General features: G+C 40.1%; 1 protein-coding gene across 7 annotated transcripts in view; it reads right to left on the bottom strand.

Annotated features, from left to right (window-relative positions):
* USP54 (ubiquitin specific peptidase 54) overlaps window positions 1-25,409 on the bottom strand; it is a 108,243-nt gene that overhangs the window by 5,401 nt on the left and 77,433 nt on the right. For 5 of the 7 annotated variants that reach the window (XM_076338514.1, XM_076338512.1, XM_076338516.1 and 2 more), the window contains exons 9-19: window positions 24,470-24,619; window positions 22,806-22,974; window positions 19,333-19,503; window positions 15,115-15,246; window positions 14,433-14,813; window positions 12,671-12,905; window positions 11,673-11,812; window positions 10,374-10,547; window positions 7,215-7,334; window positions 5,867-6,059; window positions 2,164-3,620 (exon numbers count right to left, since the gene is read on the bottom strand). In XM_076338514.1, the coding sequence (XP_076194629.1) occupies window positions 2,164-3,620; window positions 5,867-6,059; window positions 7,215-7,334; window positions 10,374-10,547; window positions 11,673-11,812; window positions 12,671-12,905; window positions 14,433-14,813; window positions 15,115-15,246; window positions 19,333-19,503; window positions 22,806-22,974; window positions 24,470-24,619 (3,322 nt within the window). The remainder of the gene's footprint in view (window positions 1-2,163; window positions 3,621-5,866; window positions 6,060-7,214; window positions 7,335-10,373; window positions 10,548-11,672; window positions 11,813-12,670; window positions 12,906-14,432; window positions 14,814-15,114; window positions 15,247-19,332; window positions 19,504-22,805; window positions 22,975-24,469; window positions 24,620-25,409) is intronic. The other 2 variants (XM_076338518.1, XM_076338519.1) reach the window with 2 other exon arrangements.

The raw sequence follows: 25,409 nt of genomic DNA, 5'->3' as shown, positions 1-25,409 counted from the left end.
GCCTGCTTCACTTGCCCTTTTGCAGGCTTCTGGGGAGCAGTTAATTGAACTATTTAAGAGTTAAATGATTTAACTGCACACCAGCACTTGTTTGATACAGAGGTGAGATAGTTTAGGGGGCCTAAAGGGACAGAAAATCAGCTACCAGGAGCAAGTTACCTGAAGTTACTTGGGATAAACAAGACTCATTGGCTTTAAATTCCCCACATAATTCACCTGCTCGTTCACACCCAGTGCTACAGTTTGTCAGCTGTTTGTTGTGCTGGTTAAACAGTTAGAAGTGTTATTTTTAACTAGGATTGCTACAGTTACTTCACTTCAGTGCAATCCCCACCAACCAGTTATAATCCTAAAATTTCTCATGGAAAAGACAGGCAGATCAATGGCCTAATAAAAATGGTCACAGGGAATCTCTCTATAAAGAAAGAAAGGTGATGTGCTGGTAACGACACATTTTCTGCATTGAGGTGGCATTTGGAGGATCAGGTCTTTGCTTTAATCTCTGTTGTAAAGCTCCAGTAGTGAAACAGAGGCATTTTCACCATGATTCTGGATGCAAAGGTCTGACAAAACCAGTTGATATGGGGCAGAAAGCTTAAAACAGCATTTGCAAATGAATAGCTAATGCAAGTTAAAAGTGAGAAAGAGCTGTCCTAGACCCACTCAGGTGATTTTCATCCAGTTCATCACAGTAGATGCACTGGTTCAAACTTTTTGTTTTCATTCGGAATTTGCAGAACTTAGGAAGAAACATCTGAAAGTCACAGCAAACCAGAAGATCTCAAACACAAACTTCACTTCAGAAGAATATCCGTATCTCATATCCCTCATACATGTAGTGGGGAAATAGGCAAGAAAAGTGTCAGCGTAGGAAACAGGGCATTTGATGACAGAACTCTGAAGCTCCAGCTAACACTAAAGCAACTGGGCTTTATCCTGTTAGATTTCCAGAAAGAGGTTCCAAAATCAGTAAGCTAAGTAGGAACACGTAAGACCTTCTGACTCAAGCCCATGCAAAAGAGCATCTGCAAGGTTGTGAGGTCAGATCTTGCCTAACTCTGAAAGAAAACCAAAGGACAACAAATGGGAAATGGCCACCTTCGGATGTGTCACCTGGTCTGCCACCAGACTGCAAGACAAGAGAGTTTCATAGAAAACTCAAGCTGTTGAATAAAAACCTGTTCAAGAGTTTACTGCAGTATTCACTCTGGTCACAGCCAGGCTTGATTTGTCAGGAATGATGGAGGCTCCACCTCCATGGGTGCAGGGCAGGGGAAAACCTGTCTTGTTGTATGTATTGCAATATATATCACATATATATATCACTTTGGTACCCATCAAGTTTCAGGCTGCTTTGTGTTTAACCAGAAAATTCGTAGCTCTAATGCTATGACATGGATTATAAAGAAATATGCTTCACTTGTGCTAAGCAGAGGATCAAGGTTGCCCTATCTCAGGCAGGAGATTAGATCAGCTTAAGTGGAACCAGACTGTTGTCATCAGACTCTAATTGAATGCCTCCAGCAACAGCTGGATGTTCTCACAAACAGCAACAGAATCTGTTAGTTTTCTTTCGGCACCAAGTAATCCACAAGGTCTCAAGGATCTTAGTGCAGATCATGTACCCCCAGTGCTGCTTTCACAAGTAATTTTCCAGAACTTAAAGCAGGTAGTCCTTAGCAAAACACAAGTTCAACTCTCATAGATCTGAAAACACTTAAAAGTTATTCCCCTCAACCAGGTATAGACTAAATTCTCAAATACAATACAATCAGTTAAAATTCACAAATGTGGAGAACGTGAACTTCAGGCATAGAAACAGTTTAATAAACTCCAGAGGTGATGTAGGACTTTCAAACAGCAAAATTCAGCCTGACCTAAGCAGCTAGCTCTCTACTTGAAAACAGGATCAATTATGTCTGTGTTACTCTTAACAGATGTTGCGCTCCGTTTGCCAAGATCAACAGCTACTCTGCAGCCTCCCCAGGCAGTGCTATCACACTGCTTCTCTAGTTAGAATGTTTTCAGAGTCCACAACCTGAATCTTTCTGTATCTGTGCACAAATTCATGCCCATGAACTAAATCAACTGGAAAACATACCTTCACCTATATTGGGAGTACATAGGCAGGTCAACCAAGAAAAACAGCTGCATCATTCTTACCTGATTGGTCAAATGGATACCTAGCACTGTCCTGTCTTCCCAAGAAAGGCCTAGTGGCCCGAGATGCCTGCAGACTAGTCTGATAGAGGGATTCCAGTTCTGAGAGCTCCTGTTCTGTGTCTTGATTCCACTGTGGATGCAGATGTACTGGGATCCTGCTCAAGTCATCTCCAACTGCTCTCTGATCAGAAAGGGGTGGACTCCTCCCAGGTACAGGAAGCCATTCAGTATTCTTATTAGCCTTCTGAGAACTGTAATACCTAGTAACATTATCCACCCAACGGTCCACAGGCATAGAGGCAACCATGCTACTAGTAGCTCCATCATCCACCTGTTTCATTCCTCCATCATGACAGTGCCTTTCCAGGTAGGGTGCAGGGTCTGCTATATTCTGTCCACCTCTTCTACACAGCTCTTCACTGTGAGAATAAATACTCTTAGAAGCAACATGTTGGGCACTAAAACCCTCCAAAGAAACTACCCCGTCCCTAATATCCACAGTTGAGTGTAATTTTTCAGGAGACTGGTTTTTGTTCTCTTGGTTTTGATGGATTAGCTGTCTGTAACCAGAGGATGAAGGGTTGATGAAAGATTTTTGAGTTAACTTTGGAGACTTCTCATCCTGACACACTGCAGCAATCCAGCCTTTTTCATGAGTACCTTTTCTCTGGGAGACTGCATGCATTTTCTGAAACTGCTCTGCCAAGGAGCGAACATGTCCCTTTGTACTAAAAGCCTCAGATTTGCAACCTTCTGCTGTGCCATATTCATCCTGTGAGGGTAATAAAATCTCATGGCTGTTTGCTCTGGAGTACTTATTTGGTTTCTGCAAAGGATCCAAGGAGCACTGCTGTGTAGGGGATGAAGTTGCAGGGGTCATTGCATGATAGGTCCCTAAATGATCAATGCTGGGCCGCACTGGAGAGCTTGCAAGTTTGGAACAAGGACTGTGCTGGCTGTCCTTTTTGGGAGATGCTGCTTGTGGTGGATGTGGACAGGGAAACAGTGTAGGCAAGGACCCAAAGTTTACTGTGTTAGCCTTGGGTTTGTACTGAGGTGTGAGAATAGGCGTTATGTTATGAACCTCTTCTAACTTGCTGCCACTGCAGCATTCCCTATAGTCTTTTGGCCCTGTGGCTGTGGTGTCAGCAAATTCCACACTATGGTGGGCATCATTCTCAGTTCTTGCAGACCTCTCTGCCAACCCTTGCCTATAGGGAAAAGAGGGAACTTGGTCATGAAAATCAGCAGAAGCAGACTGGAAGTTTGGAGAGATCCTGTTGGATGGATTGCTTTCAGAAGGGGGCAAGGAGGAAGACTCTGGATATAATGATGAGTGCAATTCATGGCAGGAAGCAGGTGGGTGGAAGAAAGAACTGGACCCAAATTCCACTTCTTTGTTGGGTTCCAGTGGTACCTCCTGGCTCAGCAGTACTTGGAGCGGGCCAGTCTGTTCACTAAAACACACAGAAGGGTAAATGATTAGCAGTAGTCATTGCTTTCGTTTATCCCTAGGGTGCAGAACTTGCACTAGGTGACATATACCTCAACACACTTTTCTTTGCTAGCTGTATTCTGATGAAGACTTTCCATTAATTCAGTAGATACATACATGTTAGTCCTTTGCTTCTAACCCTGATTTCCTACTATAACTGATCTACTGAATCCATTTCATATTTTTGAGAGTATTTTGCTACAGTTAGGCTCTATATAAAGTATACTTGTACAGCACCCTAGGCACTTTAACGAGCAGACTGAGTGCATGGGTAGGTATAACTAAGAACAGTAAAAATAGCATTTATATAAAACAAAACAACTGTTTCCAACATTAACATCTTAGATATTTTTGAAAATACTTTGGACACGTTCATGATCTGAACATGAACTGACAATTTTTCCATAAGGTCCCCTCTCTCCAGGCAACTTCATGAAGAATGACTTGACAAATGGAAGGAACAGGTTGAAATCTCTCTCGTATCATCTTTGTATTCTGATCTTTGAGATATTTATCCAACACATTAAATAAAGTTCAAGCTAAATATATAACTATTATTTTGTAATGATTTGTATTCTAAGTATATGTCTAAAAAATAATTTGTATTCTTTTATGTACCAATGCAAGACAATTATATCCTTGGGTCATACATGCCCTTGGTGTTTTTCTGCATTTAGTTAGCATTTTAACGTGCAGACAGAAAAACCAGTACCAAGTTCATGTGCCTGTGAGAAAATGACAGGCTACAAACAGCTCCAACAGAGAACATAAGGAAACTGTAACATCATTGCTTTGTTTCCTCCTTGAGATGCATAGAATGAAAGTTATCATGAAGACCTAGTTGGTATGTGTAGCAGAATGACCTTGTCTGTGAGTAATCGCAAACCTTGCACTGTCTACAATGTTATTTATATCAAAGCAAGAGTACAGAAATCTGGCTATGAATAGATTCTTTTCACTGGCTGCAATATTAACATTTGGTTGGATATAACTTTTTGCAAAAGTAATGTTCTTTTCACAGAGCAGCAGTGAGCAAGTTCAGCGTTAACAAAATTAGTTTAGAAAGTTTTTCTTTCATTTTCTTAGAATCTGCCAAAATGCATAATTGGGGCTCTGCATTTCTCCTGTAAAAGAGGATATAATGGACTCTTGATTGACAAAAAGATCAGCCCTCATTACGTATAATTCAGCTACTGCAGGAAAAGAAAAGAACATTATGAACTATAGCCTGGCAGGTGTGCAAATTAACTGAGTTTTAGAATATAGCTGTATGTGGCATTTTAAAAAAAGGAAAAGAAAAAGGATTCTTATCTGAGATTTCATCTAAGCTTCTGATAATACACCATGTAAGAAAGGGGAGAGGGAAGAAAAGTAACAGGTCAAGAAACAGCCTAGAAATTGGATAGGGATGGTCTAGGGCTAGGAGGGAATGGCATGGGAAGAAATAAGGATTAAGCTGCATGCTAAAGAGGGTAGGAAGAAAGGATCAGTTACAGCAGAGAGTTAATTATGCTATAGTTAAAGTCTGTATGGAAGAAAGAATCATGAAGAGACGCTGAAGAGACTGCTAAGCTAGGCTACAGGATGCCGGGAAGCACAGAAAGAAAATGAAGAATGATACAGCATCAGGGAGAGCAGTCAAGGTGACAGGATCAGGAGCTGGATCCAAGAGTTGTACCAGTGCACCACTAGAGAAGCGGACTAGAAAGAAAAGATCAGTGTACTTGACACTTTTCAAACTACAGAGCACTAAAACGCGCTGGTTGCTGTTCCCAACATAAAAGCAATTATAGCAAGATTTTTACTGCAGTACACTCTTTTACTGAGTCCTGAAACTGCTCCTGATTGCAAACAGCTGCACATTTCATCCTAACACACACACCCTTTTTAGCCAGGTTATTGTCTATTGTATTCTTTCCCTTGGTGCATAAAATATCGATGCTGCCAGGCACTGACTGCTACAATTCTCTGTCACAGATCATATTTTGAACACATGCACATTGAACTATTCTATAAAGACTGGGGGGAAAAAAAGAAGGGGTAGTTGACCATCTTATAATAGGATTTAACCTAAAGAAGAAAGAAATAGGAAGTAACACTATAGGATTTGGACTATCTAGGGGAATATATGTAGTTTGCCTTTTTTTCCAGACTGCACTGCTCACAGATGCAGCTCAGATCTGGGTCTAGGTGATATACTTGGACTACCTTGTAGACTGGGCCATGGTGCCGCCCTGTGGTGGGTGGCAGGCTGGCGGCGGCAGCGGCTGCGATGGCTGTTGGTGCTGCATGCGATCCTGGAGGCTCCGGGCTTTTCGGATACTGATTTGCAGCTTCTTATCGACTAGGGCTCTGCTGTGAGTGCTAGCGCTGGCATCATGCATGGCAAGTCTTAGTTTAGCTAAAATGCAAAAGAAAACATAGCAGAAAACAAACAGAAAAAAGGAATAAAATTGAAAAAGAAAAAAGAAAAAAGATGCAGCAAGAACATAAAATATGGACCATGCAAATACTGCCACAAAAGAGTTCACAAGGATGCTATTGTTTCCATTAATGCACATTCAGCTTAGCCAGGTGACCAAACACGTTAATTGAAACTAAACCAAAATAAAGTAAAAAAAAAAAAAAAAAGAAAAAAATTATCCATGTTTTAGCCCAACTTCTCATCCCCTTCACACAGGCTCTTTCCAACCCTACCACACTGATGCTTCATTCTGACACCTACCCTTCTCCTGTATCCTCCATACCTGGGACTCCCTTTACGTGCAGGAATACCCAGCTGGGATTTGAGATTCAGCATATACCTCGCTGGAATGGAAGCTAATAGAGCTATCACGACAGCTGTATGCTGCGCCCCTTATTCTGCAGTCTGTAAGAGCCAATTTCTAAATGCAAATGCACAGGAGCTACTCACTCTGTCTGCAGCCATTCTATACAGACAGGGAGGAGCATGGGGTGAGACAGCCAGACAGTCATAATGGAAAAAGACCAAAAATAAAATGAAATCACATAGCACACATTCTCAAAGGTCACAATGCATTTAAGCACTTCAATGTCCTAATGCTTTTTTCTTCATGAAAGTCAGGTACAGCATAGCTCATTTCTGTTAATCCAGAGGACTCAAGAGCGGGCTACAATTTTCTTCCTATGCTACACCCTCCATGAGAAACAGGGGAGCTTAACGCCCTTTGTAATTTGGTCTGAGGATTGGGAAAAATTGTTAATTGAGGACCAAGGGGGAGTTACCTACCAGGTGCTTGCACCATTTAGCACCAAAAAGGGCACCCCAGTGCTGTTACTGCCACAGCGCTGGAGAGAACAACAAAAACAGATGCAAACATGAAAAAAACCAGAGATGAAGAGGAGTAGGACTAAAACCGGCAAAACGGAATGCTTGAAAAAAGGAAAGATGCTGTCTCCCTGCACGTTCCTAAAGACCAGCTGGATCCCCATATTACTACCTGACCATTTAACGTGATTCAATGTTTCAGACTTTTTTCTATGATACTAGCAAACTGTCAAAAGCGCAATAGCTCAGGCGGTTAGAGTTACTTACATATAGCTTCATTACAGAAAGCCAAAGCTGCAGCACAATCCCCCTTCTGCTCCTGATTCAGCGACTCTTCAAAGATTGAGTCTGCCTCCTGCATCGACTTCTCAAAGCCATCACTCCTCCCTGCAATGGGCAGCAACCCTTCATTTTGGTTTCATTCATTGCAGAACCCTCATCCCATTCATGATTGCCAAATTCTTCCACATATGGAGTCTCGCAGAGGCTGCACATATCCCAGACCGCACCACCTAACCTTCCCTAAGCAGAAGTACAACTTGAGTACTCTGATATGCTTGACATCCACACAGTAAAACAATGTGAACCAGATTTTTTCCTCAAATTTTGTTTACTTGAGAGAGTTGTACTGGCTTATTATATTATTTTCAACAGTCTGAATCAGTACAAAAGATGGTATAAGACACATCACAATTAGGAATTAATCTAAATTTAGAATTAAATCTAAATCAAAATATACCAGTAAAAGAAATATAGCAGGTCAGGGCTTTCCTTGTACATTATCTTAAGTCCCCTGCCAAAAATCATCTGTCTCTTCTTCAGATATCCAATTACTTCCACACAAAATGGAAAAAACCTGAAACAACGGGGATGTCTGGGGAACAAAAAACTCAGACTTGAGTGTGAGTGTAAATGCCTGCACGAAATACTTCTACAAACGCGTGTTCAGTGCATACACTCAACTGCTGAGAGAGACATATGGAATATGAAAACCCAACAGTCTTGCAGCTTTAGGAGGAAAAACACGCCGAGAAGAAAGGGACAATTGTCAAGAATTCTTTTTGCAACAATTTAGAAAACAGTGTTGGAGAAGAGAAGGATAAATCATCCTTGGACACAAAAGAGAAAGATGAAACACTGTGTCCTGGCATCAGAACATCAAGTTCTGAGAGAAGGAAATGCCCAAACAGTCTGGTCTCGCCTATTAGGCATTATGGAAGTTATGCACTAAAATGTACACATTCAAATGAGGCAGGGGAAAACAGAAAATAAAACTTGACTTTTTGGGGGTTTTTTTTGGGGGGTGGGGGTGGGGTGTTGGTTGTTAATGGAATGTCTCTGCCATTGTGGTAGAGAACATGAGTATCTTTATCAGCCAACAATACATTACGTTTTCTCAACTTGCATAACATATGCTACGGCCTGGACTGCTCCCCAGCACCCTCGTGCACAGATGCAAACACAAACTCTCTTATACCATAAACCCCAAAGAACTCACATGAAAAGCAAGTACTGCAGAGAAAAGTAAGAGTTGTTAGAGCAGTGAGTTAATCAAGCAGCACATTCAGTTTCAAAATCAAGGCTACTGAGGCTTGTTATCAAGGCCAGTATACTAAAGTTAGCTTTCTTTGCATGAATTTAGCAGTTTACTTGAGGGAAAATGAGTCACAAGTGTTCTGGAGTTCTGCGTACAAGCAAGCCTTCCAGGCAGTCAAGCAGTCTGTTAATGTTAAGCTATTACGTCTCTGACTGGAGTGGGGAAAGGCTTAAAAGGAATAAACAAAAACTTTCCCAGATCTCAAGTCAATGCCTGTAAACTCCTCAAACGTTCTTCTGAAGTCTTTTTTGATTAAGCATTACTCTAGTTTACTTTCTTTTTAACAAGGAGAAGCTAAGCAACTTCTATTTTTACCAACTAATACAACAAGAGATCAAAGAGAGTAACGTCTTGGAGAATATGCTATTTTCTTTTGGGCAGGAGAAGCAGAGAAGACAACATCCTCATGCTCAACAACAGAGGTTTACTTTTCAATTTTTACATCATTAGCATTTATGTTACAAAAGTAAACACTAATACTAATAAAAAAAATATCCATCTACTCTGGTATATCAGAATTTTTTACCTGGTTACTGGCAGGTCACAGCAGGACTGTAAAAGATAACTAAAAGTGGCTCAGTGATGGTCATCAAAAATTATAAAAACATTCCCACAGTCAGACATTCTCACAGAGATCATATTTTTCAGCTGCCATTGGCACAGTGACATTCTGGCTGCTGAGCAGTTGGCATGGCTGTAGGCTGCAGAGCACTGGCTGTATTGTGCCCAGAGCTGGCATTGCTGTGGGGTGCCCCTCTCCTTCCTCTCTGTCCTGTAGCAGTAAACCAGCACCTCAACTCTGATCTACAACAGGTTTGAGCAAAGCAGCATGGGGATGCAAGGAGGCCTGGCAATACAGGAGGCCACAGTGGGTTTGCCCTAATCACGCATGTGTTTGTGGGAGCAGAGCCTAGGTGTTCACTACACCTTCCTTGGCTCTGCTGACCTGGCCAACAACCCCCCCAGTTAAATGCTCTACCGGGCTTCAGGCTTCACTCTCAACGGGGTCAGTGCACTTCATCCCACCTTCTCTCCGACTCCCCTCACTGCCTGATGGAGATTGAGGGCTAAAACAAAGTTGAGGGCTAAAACAAAGGCACTACATGTGAATCCTGTCACTAAGTTCCCTCTGCTGCAGCTCCATCCTTCCAGTTAAACCTTTTCTGCTGCCATCCCCTGCCAGAAACATGAGGAGTCATGGAAAGACAATCAAACTTACTATTTGGCTTTTTAATTTTTTTTTCCAATTCTTTTTCCTTAGAAAAGATATGTAAGCTAAACCCAGATCAGATTTTCAACATCAAATCCAGCTTAAGCCTGCCACAGTACTTGTTCCCACCTCTGTGCTGTGGCTGCACAGCTGGGCAGGGAGAAAGAGTGGAAAGTACAAGGGCAGGAACAAGCAGAATTGCTTAGGGCAGTGATGCTACCAGAAACAAAACAGACAAGCTATGCTGCGGGTGGACCCGAGGCGTCTGAAAGGTATAAACAGCCCTGCTCATTCCAAGATGTTGGTTGAAGCCTTGTAGCTAAATCTAGATATTAATACTAGTAATGGTGCACATCACCACATAAAAATGGAAAGGTGCAAATATATTAAAAACACCTTTGCATTACTTTGTCTCATTTAAGATGGAACTTGGTCAAAATACCAAAGTTTTTTTGCATCCTACAGGCTTGAAATTGATGGTCTTTCACTAACTGAAGGTACAAAATTGTAATGGAGGGGGAAAGAGCGAGAGAGAGACTTACAATAAGAAATTAAGCTCAAAGGTTCAAAAAACTTCAGCGCTACAGTCTTGCAAAATATACTGCATTCAAAATGTTACCCTGATTCTGCAGTTCATCTAGATCCATGAACCTGCTGGGACGGGGATTAAAGCCCATTGCTGCCTCCATTTCCTTTTCTCTTTTTCTGCGTAGTTCTTGTTCATGCGCTCTTCTTGCCACCTCCTCTTGCAATTCATCCAGTTCACTCTTTAAAGGGACAAACATCTCCCCACCTTCCAATAAAAACAAACAAAAACAAACCCCAAACATTTTTTGATAGTAAAATCTCTTACAGTATCCCTTAAAAGACTAAGAAATATTAATGGAGAGTACAATTAACATTAGAAAATAACAGACTGACCAAGCAAAGACCACAGAATTTCAGATCACAAATCTTGCTTTGTTAAGTTTTACTTTTAAAACCCTGCCCAAGCCATTTGGTTTCCAGTTGCCGTCTCTGTGTCAGTGACTGGCAGAAATGCTGCAGTATTGCTTCAAGCTCCCCTGCAGCACAGCCCATCCCTGGATTCACTGACCCAAGAAACAGCAAATGGAACAGAGTCAGTCACTGGAAGAGATAAACCTAAGCTGATGCTGAAATCTTAAGGCTTCTTACTGTGCTTATAATTTGTAAATAATGCTATGTCAAATTAGCCATATCATGAGCTTTAGTAAGTAAAATGGATTCCAACTGAGATGCTTTTCATCTAACTGCATAAGCAGATGGAAATGGGAGGAAAATAAAGCATACCAATATCCTAGCCAACACAGCAGAAATCAATCAGTCACCATTCTCACTTCAACTATGACCTGTATTCAAAAAGTGTCTCCTCTCCTCCCTTTCCCTTCCCCAGACATTCTCTGGAATAAAGTATTTGCTCAGAACGATACATAATCGGAATGCATATCTGCAGAAAAGCTCAGCCTTAGCCCAAACACCTTGTAAATATCCATTCTCATTTCTGACAATTTTGAATTTTGTAGAGCATTATGAGCTTCTTTTCGAGACTCTTCAATCCTACTAAGTTATTATGACTTACGCTTGGGAAGGTATTTTCCACTGATGGCAGAATACTGAGTTATGGGAAAGAATAGGAAAAATAGTTTTACTTTATCGGTTAAGTCAATACTCAAAAAAGATGCCAGAGCAACATGATCAAAGGAGTATTCCAACAAAGTTTTTTGCAACCCCCTTTCGTCAATCTTGTAAGTTATATCTTGTAAAACTGTGTTATGTTCTGCAATGTTTCTTTTCACAGTGAAATTGAGGAAAGGGAAGATAAACATCCAGAAAGTAAAGAACAACTCCAATACAATTTACCTTGCAAACCCACTGCTACCGAGGAAGTGTATCTTACCATTTCCAATGGCGTGTGGACTGTTTGCCCAGCTCCCAATTGATGAAGTAGACTCCACTTCCAAGATGCTGCTACTGTGTGACTTTGGGATGTTACGCCAGGCAGGAACCAATCCACCTGCTCGTTTCATATGAACATCCCTCCAAGAAGAGAGTAATTATAGTTTACAATTTTACTAATCTCTCCAGGAGAAATTATATCTACCTTTTTTTTTTTAATCATCGCATAAATATTTACTTGCATTTTAATTTCATAAAAAAAGTCTACCATAAGAAAATCTTGGGAGAAACAGAGGAAGAGAAAGTTAACAAGGGGGAGGACAATAATTCTAATCTCCTCCATAAAAGTATGCAATGCATATTAAAACCATGGTCTGATAGCTGTTCTCAACAGATTCTTACAACTGGAAATCTACTATTCTGACCATAAACAGTCTCAGTTTGTGATTGCCTGAAGCTTCCTAAGCCAAGGAGAGAAACACGTTGTGCTGCCTGCTTATTTTGCATATAAATATTGCAAGTGTCTTGCAATACTTCAGTGAACCTCTCAAACTTAAAATGTCAAAGATTTCTGTACGAGACTATTGATTTCTCATTTTGTATAAGGCTCCTATCAAGCAATGGCTTAACTGAAACAAAAAGGTCTATGAGCCGTTCAAAGGACAAGCACAAAGTTTGATATTTTAGTTGAGTTTTTAAATCATAGACTAAGTGTACAACTGTTTCAGATGCATCATTTTAGTCAATATTTCTCATTCAACTGAACCCCACTTCTTTTCCTTCTCACTAGCAGTAAGCTATCTATATACTGACAAGAAAAGGAATCAAACTCACTCAGATTCCTATTTCCCTTCTATTTCTCCCCTGCCCCAATAAAACTTCAATACAAGTCAGGAGCGCTGTTTTGCATTTTTAAAAAAACGTTTCACACCATTATGTAACTACAGAAAAGAAATCAAGACTTCAGATGCTCCAAAAATGAAGTTTGTTGACATCTACCTGTGGGTGCTTGAGCTTTCAGACAAGGGCATGTCCAGACTAACTGGGCTGTTGCTGTTGCGTTCACTGCTTTCATAGCCAGACTCCATCCTCTGTATTAGATGAGGGTGTTGATCCACCACGTGATGCTGGGTGCCCCGGCCTAGCACACCACGCTTGTATCTGACATTTGACTGGCTTGATCTTGTTTCTTGAACAGCGTGTTCCTTCACCTCATTCTCAATAAGCTCTTTACCTGTCAAGGCAAAAGAATATAGCTTGGTAGAAGATCCAAGCTTCAATACCAGCAAATCATCTATACATAATGACAATAAATAAATAAATGTTAGCTTCTCAATCATGCTTAAACCAGAAGCGCTGCCTTTAATTTACTGTAAAACTAGCAATATTAAGTAGAAAAAAACCCAATATTTTTACAGCATTCCCAGTAATATTAAGCAATAATCTATTCAACAAATTTATTTTTGAATCTCTTCCCTTTAGTATAACTTACCATATTCCCCCCCAGATAACAATCAAGTCTGGAAAGAAAATCCCTTCCTCCCCGTAACAATTTGTATTTGTACAAGATCATTTTACAGTATACCCAACTGTATTTCCAGTTTGTATTTGTTATTGTACCCTGTCATATCTACTTCAGACACTGTACTTCTTACATTGTTTATTTTGCCACTTACTATTTGATGAGGCTTATATAACACTAGTTCATAGAGGACAGGAAAACTTTTTTTTTTTTTTTTTTAAAAATTCTTCCTTACTGATTTCACTGTGTATTCCCAGTATTCCCACTTGCCTCTTGTTTGCTCCCCTTATTTCCTTCCCTGGAGCTGCATTCTCTTCTCCCTTCATCTCCCCTATATATATTTCTTTATGCCTCCCAATTCTTTTCAACCTTTAGCTCCTTCTAGTCGGTATCATCTGTCCCTTCCTCTCTCCAGGTCCCCAAATTTCTGCAACAGCACCCGCACTAACCGCAACTCTACTGCCAGTCACACAAACCTCTGTCCTTCAAGCACTCCGAGATGGGAGCGCAGCAGCTCCAGTAGCATAACAGCATAAAACCCAGGAACTGGTAAACTGCTCTCCACATCCTTTACAGCTTCAGGAGTACCCTCCTCTTGATAGGGAGCAAAATAACTGTTACATTCATTTGCAGACTGGGGAAATGGAAGCGGGGGGCTGGGGCAGGGGCAACAAAAGATAAAAATCCGTTGTGAAACAACTTTGGGTATTACCTTCAAGAACAGCAAAGCTGAGGACAAAGTCTCTATGTACAAGTTGCATAGCTGCTATGGTGCAAAATGGTCCCAGATAAATCATCACTGGCTGCCAGGCTCTTACCCTCACAACAAGAACTCAGCACTGACATACGAGGTACTCGCCGCACCATAGTCTGAGCCGTCATGCAAAAACACCATGATGAGCCAGAGAAAAAACCCAGACCAATACAAAAGGCCATTCCAAGGGATGAACTTCCAGACACTTAGCAGTCTAACCCTATGTTCATTTAAGGAGCGCAGATGGTAAAGTTTCCCTTATTATTTCCTTACATTAGGACATTTAGCACAGAGAAAGCAAACAGAAGTATCATACATGCAACATGAATACCCACACAGAAACTAGCCTTCAAGGACACGACTCACCACTGATCTAAATGCCACGTTCAAAATTTCACTTTCGTACTTTATTTAAACAAAACTGGATAGTGGAGGATTATAAATTCCACACATGCTGAAATAAATCTTTCTTCTCAAACTCTTACCTGCCTCTTCAGAGAAGGGGCTAAGCTGAGTGTAGCCACAATGTTTCCTCTTGTCTTTACTGAAGATGCTGTCTATATTCAGAGACTCTCTTTTGGGTCTCCAAGTTGGCCGGTACCTGCTAGACGAACTGGATTTAGACTCACTGCTGGTACTCTCCACTTCCCAGTCTCGAGAGCGTACAGACAGGCTTTTTGAGGGTCGTGTTTCTGCCTGATCCACACTACTCCCTCCACGAGGGGAATTCTGAATGGTTTGAGAAATCTGCTGTGGTCTGCTGTGGATCATATTGCTCACTGTCTCTTTAAATTCCCTCAGCCTGCTGGTGCTGCTGGATGGTTTGGGGGCAGTTCTGGGGGCTTGTTTCTCCTTCAAGGTTTCTCCTGCAGTTTACAGAGACAGCAAAAGCCAAAAAAATCACTTCAGATTAAACCAGCAGCGCTACGTGCAGCATCTGCATGCAGACTTTGAAAAGTAAAAAACAAACTAAAACAAACCCCAACAAAATTAAAAAAACCCCCAACCAACACCCTCCAAACAAACAAACAAACAAAAAAAAAGCAGAGACAGGCAAAATACAGACAAAGATGTAAGAAACAAGGAGGGAAATGCATGTACACACTGAGGATCTTAAAAACATGCAGAAAGAGATACTGATATTTGAAATAAAGGAACATCTCTTGCCTTCACTGTGGTATCCTGATGACTGAGCCTCATCTCCTTTTCGCCGAGACCGGCTAGAACTCCTCTTGCGGTCTGCCAGTGAGCCCTTTTTGGAAACATGCCTCTGATTGCACTCACTGTCAGTCAGGTGCCCTGGAAGGACAGAAGAATACAGTAGAGATGACAAGAGCCTTCGGACCAAGTGTTCTGCGCACTAAGAGCGGCAGGGCTCTCTTGCTCCTTAGGAGCTGCAGATGCTCCAATGCTAACTGGCAGGTTTGGGTAAGTTTCTGTATCCAAAAGTTTTTGGTTTTGTCTTGGGGAGGGTGTTCTGTTCTTAAGGTCATAAAAGAGCAACACAGCCCCTCCAAGGACTCTGGTTAATGAGAGCTCATCCACAGGGAGAGGAAAAAGTTGACTCTGCCTTGTCTTCTAATAGTCTAAGGACACCACTTTCTTGCTGTCTGAATACTTTCTCAGTTTTAATGGCCATGAACATGAAACTCCTGAGGACAGCTTGCTTGACATTACTCTGTTCACTGAAGACTCAAACACATGAATGAGTTACCATGTAATAATAAATTACTGCACATCATCAGCTGCTCTGCACTAACTATCCATCTGCACTCTCTTCACCTGTAGCAAATACTAAGTTAGCTTAGTCTACATTGAAGAAGGCTCAGCTGGCTCTCAAGGGCTAAGCCAGCTAATTCACGTCTGCCACAAGCTAAGAGCATACACACAAACCATCAACATGGATCAGCTGGCACATGACGACGTTCCCTTACTACAGCTCATGTGTCTGAGTGATAACATTGTCTCTTGCACACAATTTATTCCCCATTTCCTCACATCAAATGTGAGCTAAGAGTATTTGACATCACAAGTTTTCTGTATTGCCTTTTCTTAATTTTATGGTTCTCACACATTCACAGTCCTAAACCTGCAAGCACAAACACACGCATGGCTTTACTCACGTGAGTAGTCCCAAGCAGAGATGCAGGATAAGAAGGGAATTTATGAATAAGCTACAAAGACTTTTCTCTAGCCTTTATATCACCAACTTTCACCTTGCATAGGATGATAGGGAAGGAAAATCCCTACTACCCAATAGCTGATTAACAGCCCCCAGACTGCATAGCTGGCTGTTCTGAGCCTTCCCCCTTCTCTAGAAATTAACATGAAAATCAACAACATTTAAAGCAGATTTTACACATAAAATTGTACCTTCAGCAGTTGAAAAAATAATTCACTTCAACTACAATTGCTACAAAGATACTACAATAAATGAGTGGGAAGGAATCCAAACAACAAAAAAGCAAGCTACACAAGACTCGCATTTCTATTCATTTGCAAAGTGGAGAGTGATTTTGTAGCCAAATTCTTTAGAAACAAGGAGATTATATAAAATAAAAGAAATTAAGGAAGTAAAAGAGAAATGTTGGCAGTGAAGATAGAAGATGTGCAGCATTTAGGTGACTGAGCATGAGTCAGTGCTTTGGGAGAATTTTCTTTCCTTCACAGCATGGATTGTCTCACATCTTTTAGGGACTGAAAGAACAGTATTATCTTATACCTTGTAGTGGCTCCCCTCAAGATAGAAGAGGCTTATGTTTCACTTCAAAGTGTACAACTTCTCTAGTTAAACATTTTTCCACCCAGAGTTTTTTCCACCTGATAGGGAGTGCTTGGTTAACATCCTTCAAGTACCGTAACAGAAACTATTTAAAGATACTTCGTGCTGCTGGAGCTAGCTTAGAGTCTGAGTAGACTAATTAGAGCCCAACTTAGCCTTGTAGAATCAAGGCTGCTAGCTTTGCATAAATATTTTCTCCTTTCATAAATTGCAAATTCTGTCCTATTGTCACTGGACGTTTAATAGCCATGGAGGAGATGCCAAGAATCAAAGGTTTGCAGGACACAGGCTTTGTTGTCTTTACCTGGACCCTCTGGAACAAAGACTAAATCCAACATAATGCATGAATATAGGAATTACAATCCCAAGAATATTAGCTAACACTTTACACTCATTTTTTTTAATTCACTAAAATAACAAGCCAGGATTTCTGTTTGAGCGCCCAGTCATATGCTTAATAGGTGTCTCTTGCTGAACGTATCACTTAAATACCTCATCCTCCAGAGGTGGGATGGCTTCATAAGCAGTGATATTCAAAGGAAAAGTTTGTTTTTGTAGGGGTTGTGTGCATGTCTAAGAATATGTTAGAGAAGAGAATGAAATCAAACACATTAAGACAGAACGCCCCCTACTCCCTCCCACTGCAATCTCAGTTGCATGAATAGGGCAGCCAGAATACGCACAGTTTTCTCAGCAGCACAGGTTGGTAGGAGCAAGAGAGGGCTTATGCAGCCACTCTTCATGCCCCCATTCTGAAGCACCCAGGTGCCTGAGGTCATACAACCCAATGGTGGTCTTTCCCCGGAGGACGATGTGGGATAGGGTCCATAATTTTCTGGGCTGGAGTAGTGGGTAAATGGCCATTAAATGAAGAATCCTGCTCTTGCCCACAACGATTCAGTTGACAGGTCAACGTGGATGGCTTCTTTATAGCCCCACGGATCAGCATTTGATGATTGAGCAGTTGTGCGAGTTGGCCGACTGACTTTTTTGGAAAGGTTTTGGGTAGGTTAAAAAAAAGGGGAAATGCCCAGACAGGTGGCTAGCTAAGGGGACAGACTGACTACAGCTAAGGCTGAATCAGGGAAGATGAGGACAACTGAATTTAGGTGGTGAGACAGGCTAGGCTGAAGGGAATAACATAGGATAGAATCAGTAGGAGAAGAAAGAAAAAGAAAAGGAGAAAAATCACTAAAAATGACAGAACAAAAGGTTACATGCTGAGCTTCATGCTTACTTGTTTGTAGCCATCCCCCTACCCTCCCTTTTCTGCTGACTTCTGCATGGCAAGTTTTGCAGGGAGGAATCTAATGCAATAAACTCTGTGCCACTTTTGAAGACTATAAACAATATTCCACTAGCATTTTCAATTTTGTCGTCTTCGTACTCTGAAGGTCAACATAAATTTTGTTCCCTCATCACTGAAATTCTGCTCCAACTTTCCCTTCTTTCTCACGCTCTACCTAGGACTATGACTGGAACCTACAGTGCTAAGTATTTGCTAAAACATTAAAAGTACTGTCAGGCTATCTAAAGCCATGTATTACAGTTACTTGGACCTCTGATGAAGAGTGAAGTACTGAAGGAAACCAACTTGAAATATTTTTTCCAGATTTTGATGTGAAAAATATTTGTATCATAGATTGTTTCAAATGAAATAAATACACATATATCGTCACAATACAAGAGAGCGACTGTTTTGCAACTAAAAGGACAAAGTGGTATGATAGCTGTTGACACTGCTGCAACAAACAGTTGCTGATGCAACTGTTGTGTCTTCTCAGAAAGTCTATTTAAGGCACAATAAAGTAACTTTTCAAACAGACTTAGCAAAATCATATTTCTGAAGCTTGAGAAGTCTGTCCTTAACTCATGCGCTACTTTTTCAGAAGTGATGTTAGAAGTTAGTACTGTATGCAGAAACAGGTTGACTAAGGTCACTGGACATGAATAATAGAGGAGATCTAAGCCTTTAGAATTCCAGTTAACATCTTTTCAGCTAGAGAGTGTTCAGGCAGACTGTTCAGCTGCCCGAAGGAACATATATACAGGCTGTCTTCTCACTGCAGATTCTCACTTCACTTGCTTCCATGGCATAGGCAGGAAATCACCTTATGCTCCTCCCTGGTGCAGTAAATACTACCAACGCCCACTTACATAGAAAGTCCTTAGTGCTCAAGTATGGGAGATTCTGGTGATGAAAGCACCTTTCCCAGACAGCTGCAACTCCTGAAATGAAGTAACTGCCCGTAGATGAGTAAGTAGCACACACAACACTTACCAAACTGCACAATGGCACTGTACAGCAGACTCGAACTTACAGAATTATATAACAAAGAGTGCAGGTGGGATTGTGTATTACAGAAAACATGTCTGTAAATGTTTGTCTGGCTAGATACAAGTCTACAAAAGCCAACAAGACATTTAAAATTAAGCTTATTTTTGTGAATGCCAATGGTTCATTACAAACCAAAAACATTCAGGATACTAAACACTGTTCACTATTCTGTTATAGGCTGTATATATAGAGATTTTTCACTGGAATCCACTGCAGTCATCACATTTAATGACAATTATCACACAGATATAATGGTATCTGCTACCTGTGTCCCTGCTGCTTTGTGAAGCTGCATCGTTCTCCACATTGTAGATGACCGTCCCCTGCGAGTCAGAGGAGAAGTGACTGACCACAGACTCATGGTGTGCCTGTTTATAAGGATAGCTGTCTGTAGAGGAATCTGTCCTGGTATCACTCGAGATGGAAGGTTCTCTCCCTAGGGAAGGAAGCAATGTCAAATTTCAATCTTTTGGGGCTATTATAAAGGTCAGGAGAGGCTAAAAAAAGAAAACAGGAATGGAACAGAGGAAACTACACAAAAGTTAACAGAAAAACAGAGTACCAAACATACAAACTCAGATTCATGGACGCTAGACTTATGGGAAAGGTCCTCTCCTTTGGAAGGGGGAAGAGTGTCACTCCTTCTGCAAAACTATTTCTTTCTCTCCAATAACTCCAAACTTATCAACTCCTTTTATTATGCAAAATTACGTCCATTGGACTGAAAGTACACATTAGTACCACACTGAAATTATTCTTTATTAAATTTCGACACCATCAAGTGTAATTAAAATATGCAATACACTGCTTCAGGGGAAGTCGAAGTTAAAAAATTAGTCAAGTACAAAACATTAATAAGGTAACAAGAACATCACAAGTTATAATAATTAACACATTTCATCTATTATGAATCAAAAGCTTATCTAGTAAAACTTTACTTTAGATAATATAACTTCAGTATAAAGTACCTGCTCCTTCTCAAGAAACTGGCATTGGTCCACTGCACAAGTGGGATACTGAAAAGGATGAAGCATCATGATTCAACTTCAGTAGAGTAATTCCTAAACTCATTAAAAGAGGAGAAAAAGACCACCTCCTCCCACACTACTGAAGTACATAAAAAAATCTGAACAGTTTGAAGACTGTTGGCCATTTTATGTATGTGATGTATACACTCCTGAATATACAGGATATTAACTTCATACTCATTCCTCAGTGGAGAAATTAACGAAGAAAAAAGAAATTTAAGAAGAAAGTAATTCTTATGTTTAATTGCAAACACTCAGCCTGAGGGAACTTCACGTTTTCGGTGAGAGCAAGTCCTGTATTTGATGTTCTCATTAAGGATGCCTAACAACTTCCAAAATCAGAAACTTCCCCCCACCTCCCTACTGGTTAAAAGTCTTATCGGTCTAAAGAAATACAGAATACAGCTGTTAATGGAGATGACAGTCACAGAAAGAACAATGTAGGCAACAGAAATCAGTGCTGTGGAACTGAGTACTAGAAAATAATTTGTAAACTGAAGTCTTTATTCAACAGAAAAATCAAAAACATTAAGAGGAGTTGTTTGCACTTAGCTTCATAACGTTTCATACCGGCACCTTTAACAATCTTTCCTCCATAATTTGTAGCATCAGATCTTGATGTGATTAGATGCATTTATCAGATTCCCTTGACGAAAGTTCAGGTACAATATTGTGATTAACAACTTAAGAATAAGCAGTTTCTATTCATTTCTGAATTATGGGCTGTGGATATCTGATAACACCGAGGAATCCAGGAGAAGCTGTAGTTACACTTAGCAAGAGACAAAAAGGCCATTCTGAAAAAAGTGTATTAGAGTAGAAAACTCTGGCTATCAACAAGGCTAGAGAATAATTCAGTTCTATTTGCCAGGAAAATGTATAGGGTATGATTTCTCCTGGCACTTGTGAGACAGTATCTCACAAATTCTCTAAGAGCTTGGTATCAATGTTGAACACAGCAGACTACAGGAATAAGCCTTGAGGACTCACCAAGTGTTTCTGAAATGAAAGAGCAAGTTACTCACTGTAGCCTTCTGAATTTTATCTAAAAGGAAACACCTTTATAAATATATGTTTTTGTATTCAGCTTCCTGAAGGCATTTTAAAACACAGTAATATTAGATACTGCAGAGACAATGAGCAGAAGGGTTATCTATGTATTTCCTGGAGATCAACCAGCAGAACAGCAAGGCAAATTTACAGCGTATATTGACCTGAAGCTTGTAGAAGCGCTCACAACTGATATATAGCACTGAAGGTCATCCTCTCCCTCCTCCAGACTTCCCATTTTTTTCAGAACAGGAAGACAGGTTTATAAATTGCAAGGCATCTTGTCAAGTGAGAATTTAAGGTCGTCTTACCAGTGTTTTTATTTGCATTTATTTTAAGAGGAGTTGGAGATTTATTTCATTACTGGTAGATAGTCAGCACGTAAATAAGGAGACAGCAGATGTTCTCTACAGATTCATTGACCAGGAAGCATAAAGTTAGCTATTGGCCAGGAAAACCATAAAATATTCTTGGAATTACAGTTGTATAAATAGGCTAAAATCCTGGAAGAAAGGTTGTATTTCTGGGTTTAGTCTCGCCTTGCTGTTCTTGGCAACTTATAAACCTGTCTCTAATTCAGGATATTCTCTGCAAACATCCAAAAATAGAAACAATCTTCTTTTGCAAAGCCATAACAATATAAACTTAGATCCAGCCTCTATTTTCACTCTATCTGGATTGCAACTGCATATCTTTCTCAGAATTTATCTATTCCTCTTTAAATGAGTCCTCAATCCCCAATGGTGTGACTAGATGTCTGAAACTTTCCAGAACTTCAGTAAACCAACAGCCTGTTCAGGCCACTACTGATATCTTGAGCAGACCGTTCTAACCTCTGAAGCACCTTATTTGGACATACCTTTCTAATTCAACGGACTACCATTAATACAAAGAATTCGGGAAGTAGCAATGTGTTGAAGGCCTCTGTGATGTTAAGTGCTACAAATCTATAGTTGTAGATCTTTTTTGATGCAAAACAGACCACGAAAAATGAAGAAGTAAACATGATCTATGGACATTAGCCTTTGCCAATCCCTTCCCCTTTGGTCTCCCACAAATCAATTCATCTCTCTTGCACTGCTTTATCTGAGTAAAAGACAAGCCAAAGGCTGAAGATAAGCTGCACTAATTCTGTCTCTCTCATTTTTTATTTTTAATAAAACTGTTTTCTTCCCCTTCCCCCCACATGCCTTCACCATCCTAGCAAAGACTCATTTATGATGTTTCCTTAATGTTTTTTTCACCCTAACTTCCCTCCTGAGTTTAATTCTGCAGCTTCCTTTAATTTTTATGTGTTCGTGCATCTCTGCTCTTGTTCCCCTTCCTGTTAAAACTGCTGATGGATTTATGAACTCAGACACTGAAGTAATCAGTTATTGTTCCTCTCTACATCCATGCCACAACAGGTCCTTTACTTTTTTTTTCCAGTTTCTTTCTTCAAACCTTTTTGGAAAAGATTACTACCCAAACAATCAACAGAGTCTTGGACTGAGACAGAGGTTCAAAGGTGGAACACTGGAAGTCCTCTTCAGAATTGTAGATCAGCTTTGACAAGCAACAAGGACCCCTGCTAACAAAACCACACCCAAAACAGAAGAAAAACTTTTCACATGCATCATTACAGCATAAAGGTATAAGGCATATAGTCCAGACTGCTTACCCGAGTCTTCGCTATCATAGCAAGTCCTGCTATATTGCTGTAAATCCACTTGAGGGGGCAAGTCTTGTGTTGACACTGGAGTTCCTCTCGGATCTGCATACAGCAGCAGCAAAGGCTGATAGTGACCCTTAATGCACTTTGTCACAACATCTTTCCATTTTGGACCAATCTGAATTAACAACAAAAACAAACAAACAAAAAAAAGCACAAAAAAGGTCTTCTGTCACCATTTTCTATAATAAGCTCTCTTTTTTTCCCCCTCATACTTCTTTCAGAGTTTCATTTTCCACTAACATTCTTTAACTCCTATATCCAGCATTGAACTGGACTCACCAAGAAAACTCTTGACTGCTGGTCACATGTTGGAAAACACATCAAAAAGAGATAAGAATTCTAAAATGTAACTGAAAATAAACTGTCTCAAAATTGGCATTTCCATTCCTCTTTCTGAGATTCACCTTATTTGAGAAAAAAGTACCACTTGTGACACCAGCTGGTCAAGAACACACCCTTGAATACCCTGGAACCGACCCAACTAAAATCAAGGTATTCACCACCTCATGGCTAAACAAATTACAATTCCTGCTAAAAATAAGACTACAAAAATAATCCTTCCCTTTCAGATTTTTTTTTTTCCATAAAAAGCTTTTCATCCTCTGAAATGTTCTAACTTTGCATCAGTAAAAAAAAAAAAAAAAAAAAGAATTTGTTAACAAAATTTCTTAATCCATCCATCAGCCTAAACAAAATGAACAATAAAAGACATCAACAGCATGACAGAAAATTCAAGTCTAAGCTAATCACTTTGGTGTGTGAATATTTCTGCTGTTACAGAACCTCTGCAAGCATTTTGATAGGCCAGGCAATAATTCATAGTTATATTAATCTAAAAAATCTTCCCCATGTACTAATACAGGTTTCACCTAATACACTGGACATCTATTCCAACAAATGTGCTCCACACATGAGTATTCTACTAAAGCACTGCAGTACCTATACTGGCAAAGTTTTGCTGCAGAGAAATGTGGCTGAACAAATGCAAGGATTAGAGCTTTCCCTTTGAGACTATGCTTGGCACGAATACAGGAGAAAATTCTCCTCTCTCACCTTTGTGCTTCCATGACTAGAAGGAATAAAAGGACAGTGGTGTGAAATAATGGCAAACAAACTAATGGGATGTAATAACAGTGTGCCAAGATCCCAGCACTGGTATCTTTAATGTCAAGGACCTCATGCTTGGTGAAAAGGGGTGGGAGGGAAGCACTAACAGAAGACGCAGCAGTGGTTGTTGGCAGCAACCACTAGGGAAGACTGGCATCTAGATACTTCAACAAAGAACTCAAAACGCAGGCACTAAATAGCTATACCGCTTGTCAGCAAGGGAAAGAGTTGTATGTTAGCTGTGCGCACAAGCAAACTGCAGGTTTTCAAACAACAGCATAAAAGCAAGCCAACACAACAGAACTAAGAATAGGGCTTCTGAGATTTCCGGTAAGTTTTTTTGAGAATGCTTTACTTTGCTCAGAAAAAGGAGCAACAGAGTTATGGATCTTGAGTGGAAAAATAGCCAAAATTTCTCGAAGTCTGTAGAAAACAGTATGGATCTACACACAAGTAGCTAACACATTTCTAACAGATTATTTTTCTAAACATTATTTTCTCACCTCTTTGACATGAGCATCATCAAAGTACATCCACTTGCGGATTTTAGTTTGGAAGAAGAAGGTAGAATAGTGTTTTCCATAGTAACAGATCATTCCCACCAAATACAGCTCTGAGTGTTTTGCTCTGTCATCAGTTACTCTGAAGAAGAGCTTCAAGAAGGGAAGTAAGAAAAATGAAAGGAGAAATTAATAAAATGCCCAGAATTTTACATACTGCTTTGCGTTTGAAGACCTCAAAGTACTATAGAGAGGTGTCAGGTTTTTACTTCAAGAGACAGAGAAAACAAGGCAATAAATACTTATGTAATTAACCAATGTTTAAGCAAACCCAGTGACATAGACCAGGAACAGACTCCTACCAACTCACCAGATGCTCAAGAGTCAGTCCCGGAGACTGTGGCTGTACTTTGAGGAAGACATTTACAACAACGATATAATACCTTTTCAGAATTCGAAGTGTGGTTCTATTCTGAAAATTTGTATTCTCTGCGTCAGGCTTGCTGATTATATCAAATACTGTTTAAAACATTCATTCCTCTCTGCTTTGTAGAAACAAAGCAGTTCTGACAGTGAACAACTGGCATTTATTCTGACTTAAGCAAAGACAAATTTATGACACCACCACATAAAAGATGAAGTGAAGACATTAGTAGGTCGAAAGAATTCAGCACAGAAAAAATTGTTTTCTATTTAGTTGACCCTGGTTTATTTAAAAATGCACAGGAGTAATTTTTTAGTGCATTACTGCTTTACCATGCAAGGACCACACCGTTTCATAACCACATTTCCATTAACTTGTGCTAATTTTGGTACACTATGCACTGGCCAATGCATTTTTTTTTAATATATGTTTATGTACTTTTTTTTTTTAAAATTATTTTAATGTAATAACTCAATGCTACAATAAGACACAGCTACAATTTGGTATACCAATAATCCA

Source organism: Aptenodytes patagonicus, chromosome 5 (genome assembly GCF_965638725.1).
Source record: "Aptenodytes patagonicus chromosome 5, bAptPat1.pri.cur, whole genome shotgun sequence".
In the NCBI taxonomy this organism is placed as follows: domain Eukaryota; kingdom Metazoa; phylum Chordata; class Aves; order Sphenisciformes; family Spheniscidae; genus Aptenodytes; species Aptenodytes patagonicus.
This window is presented reverse-complemented; position numbering and strand designations above follow the sequence as displayed.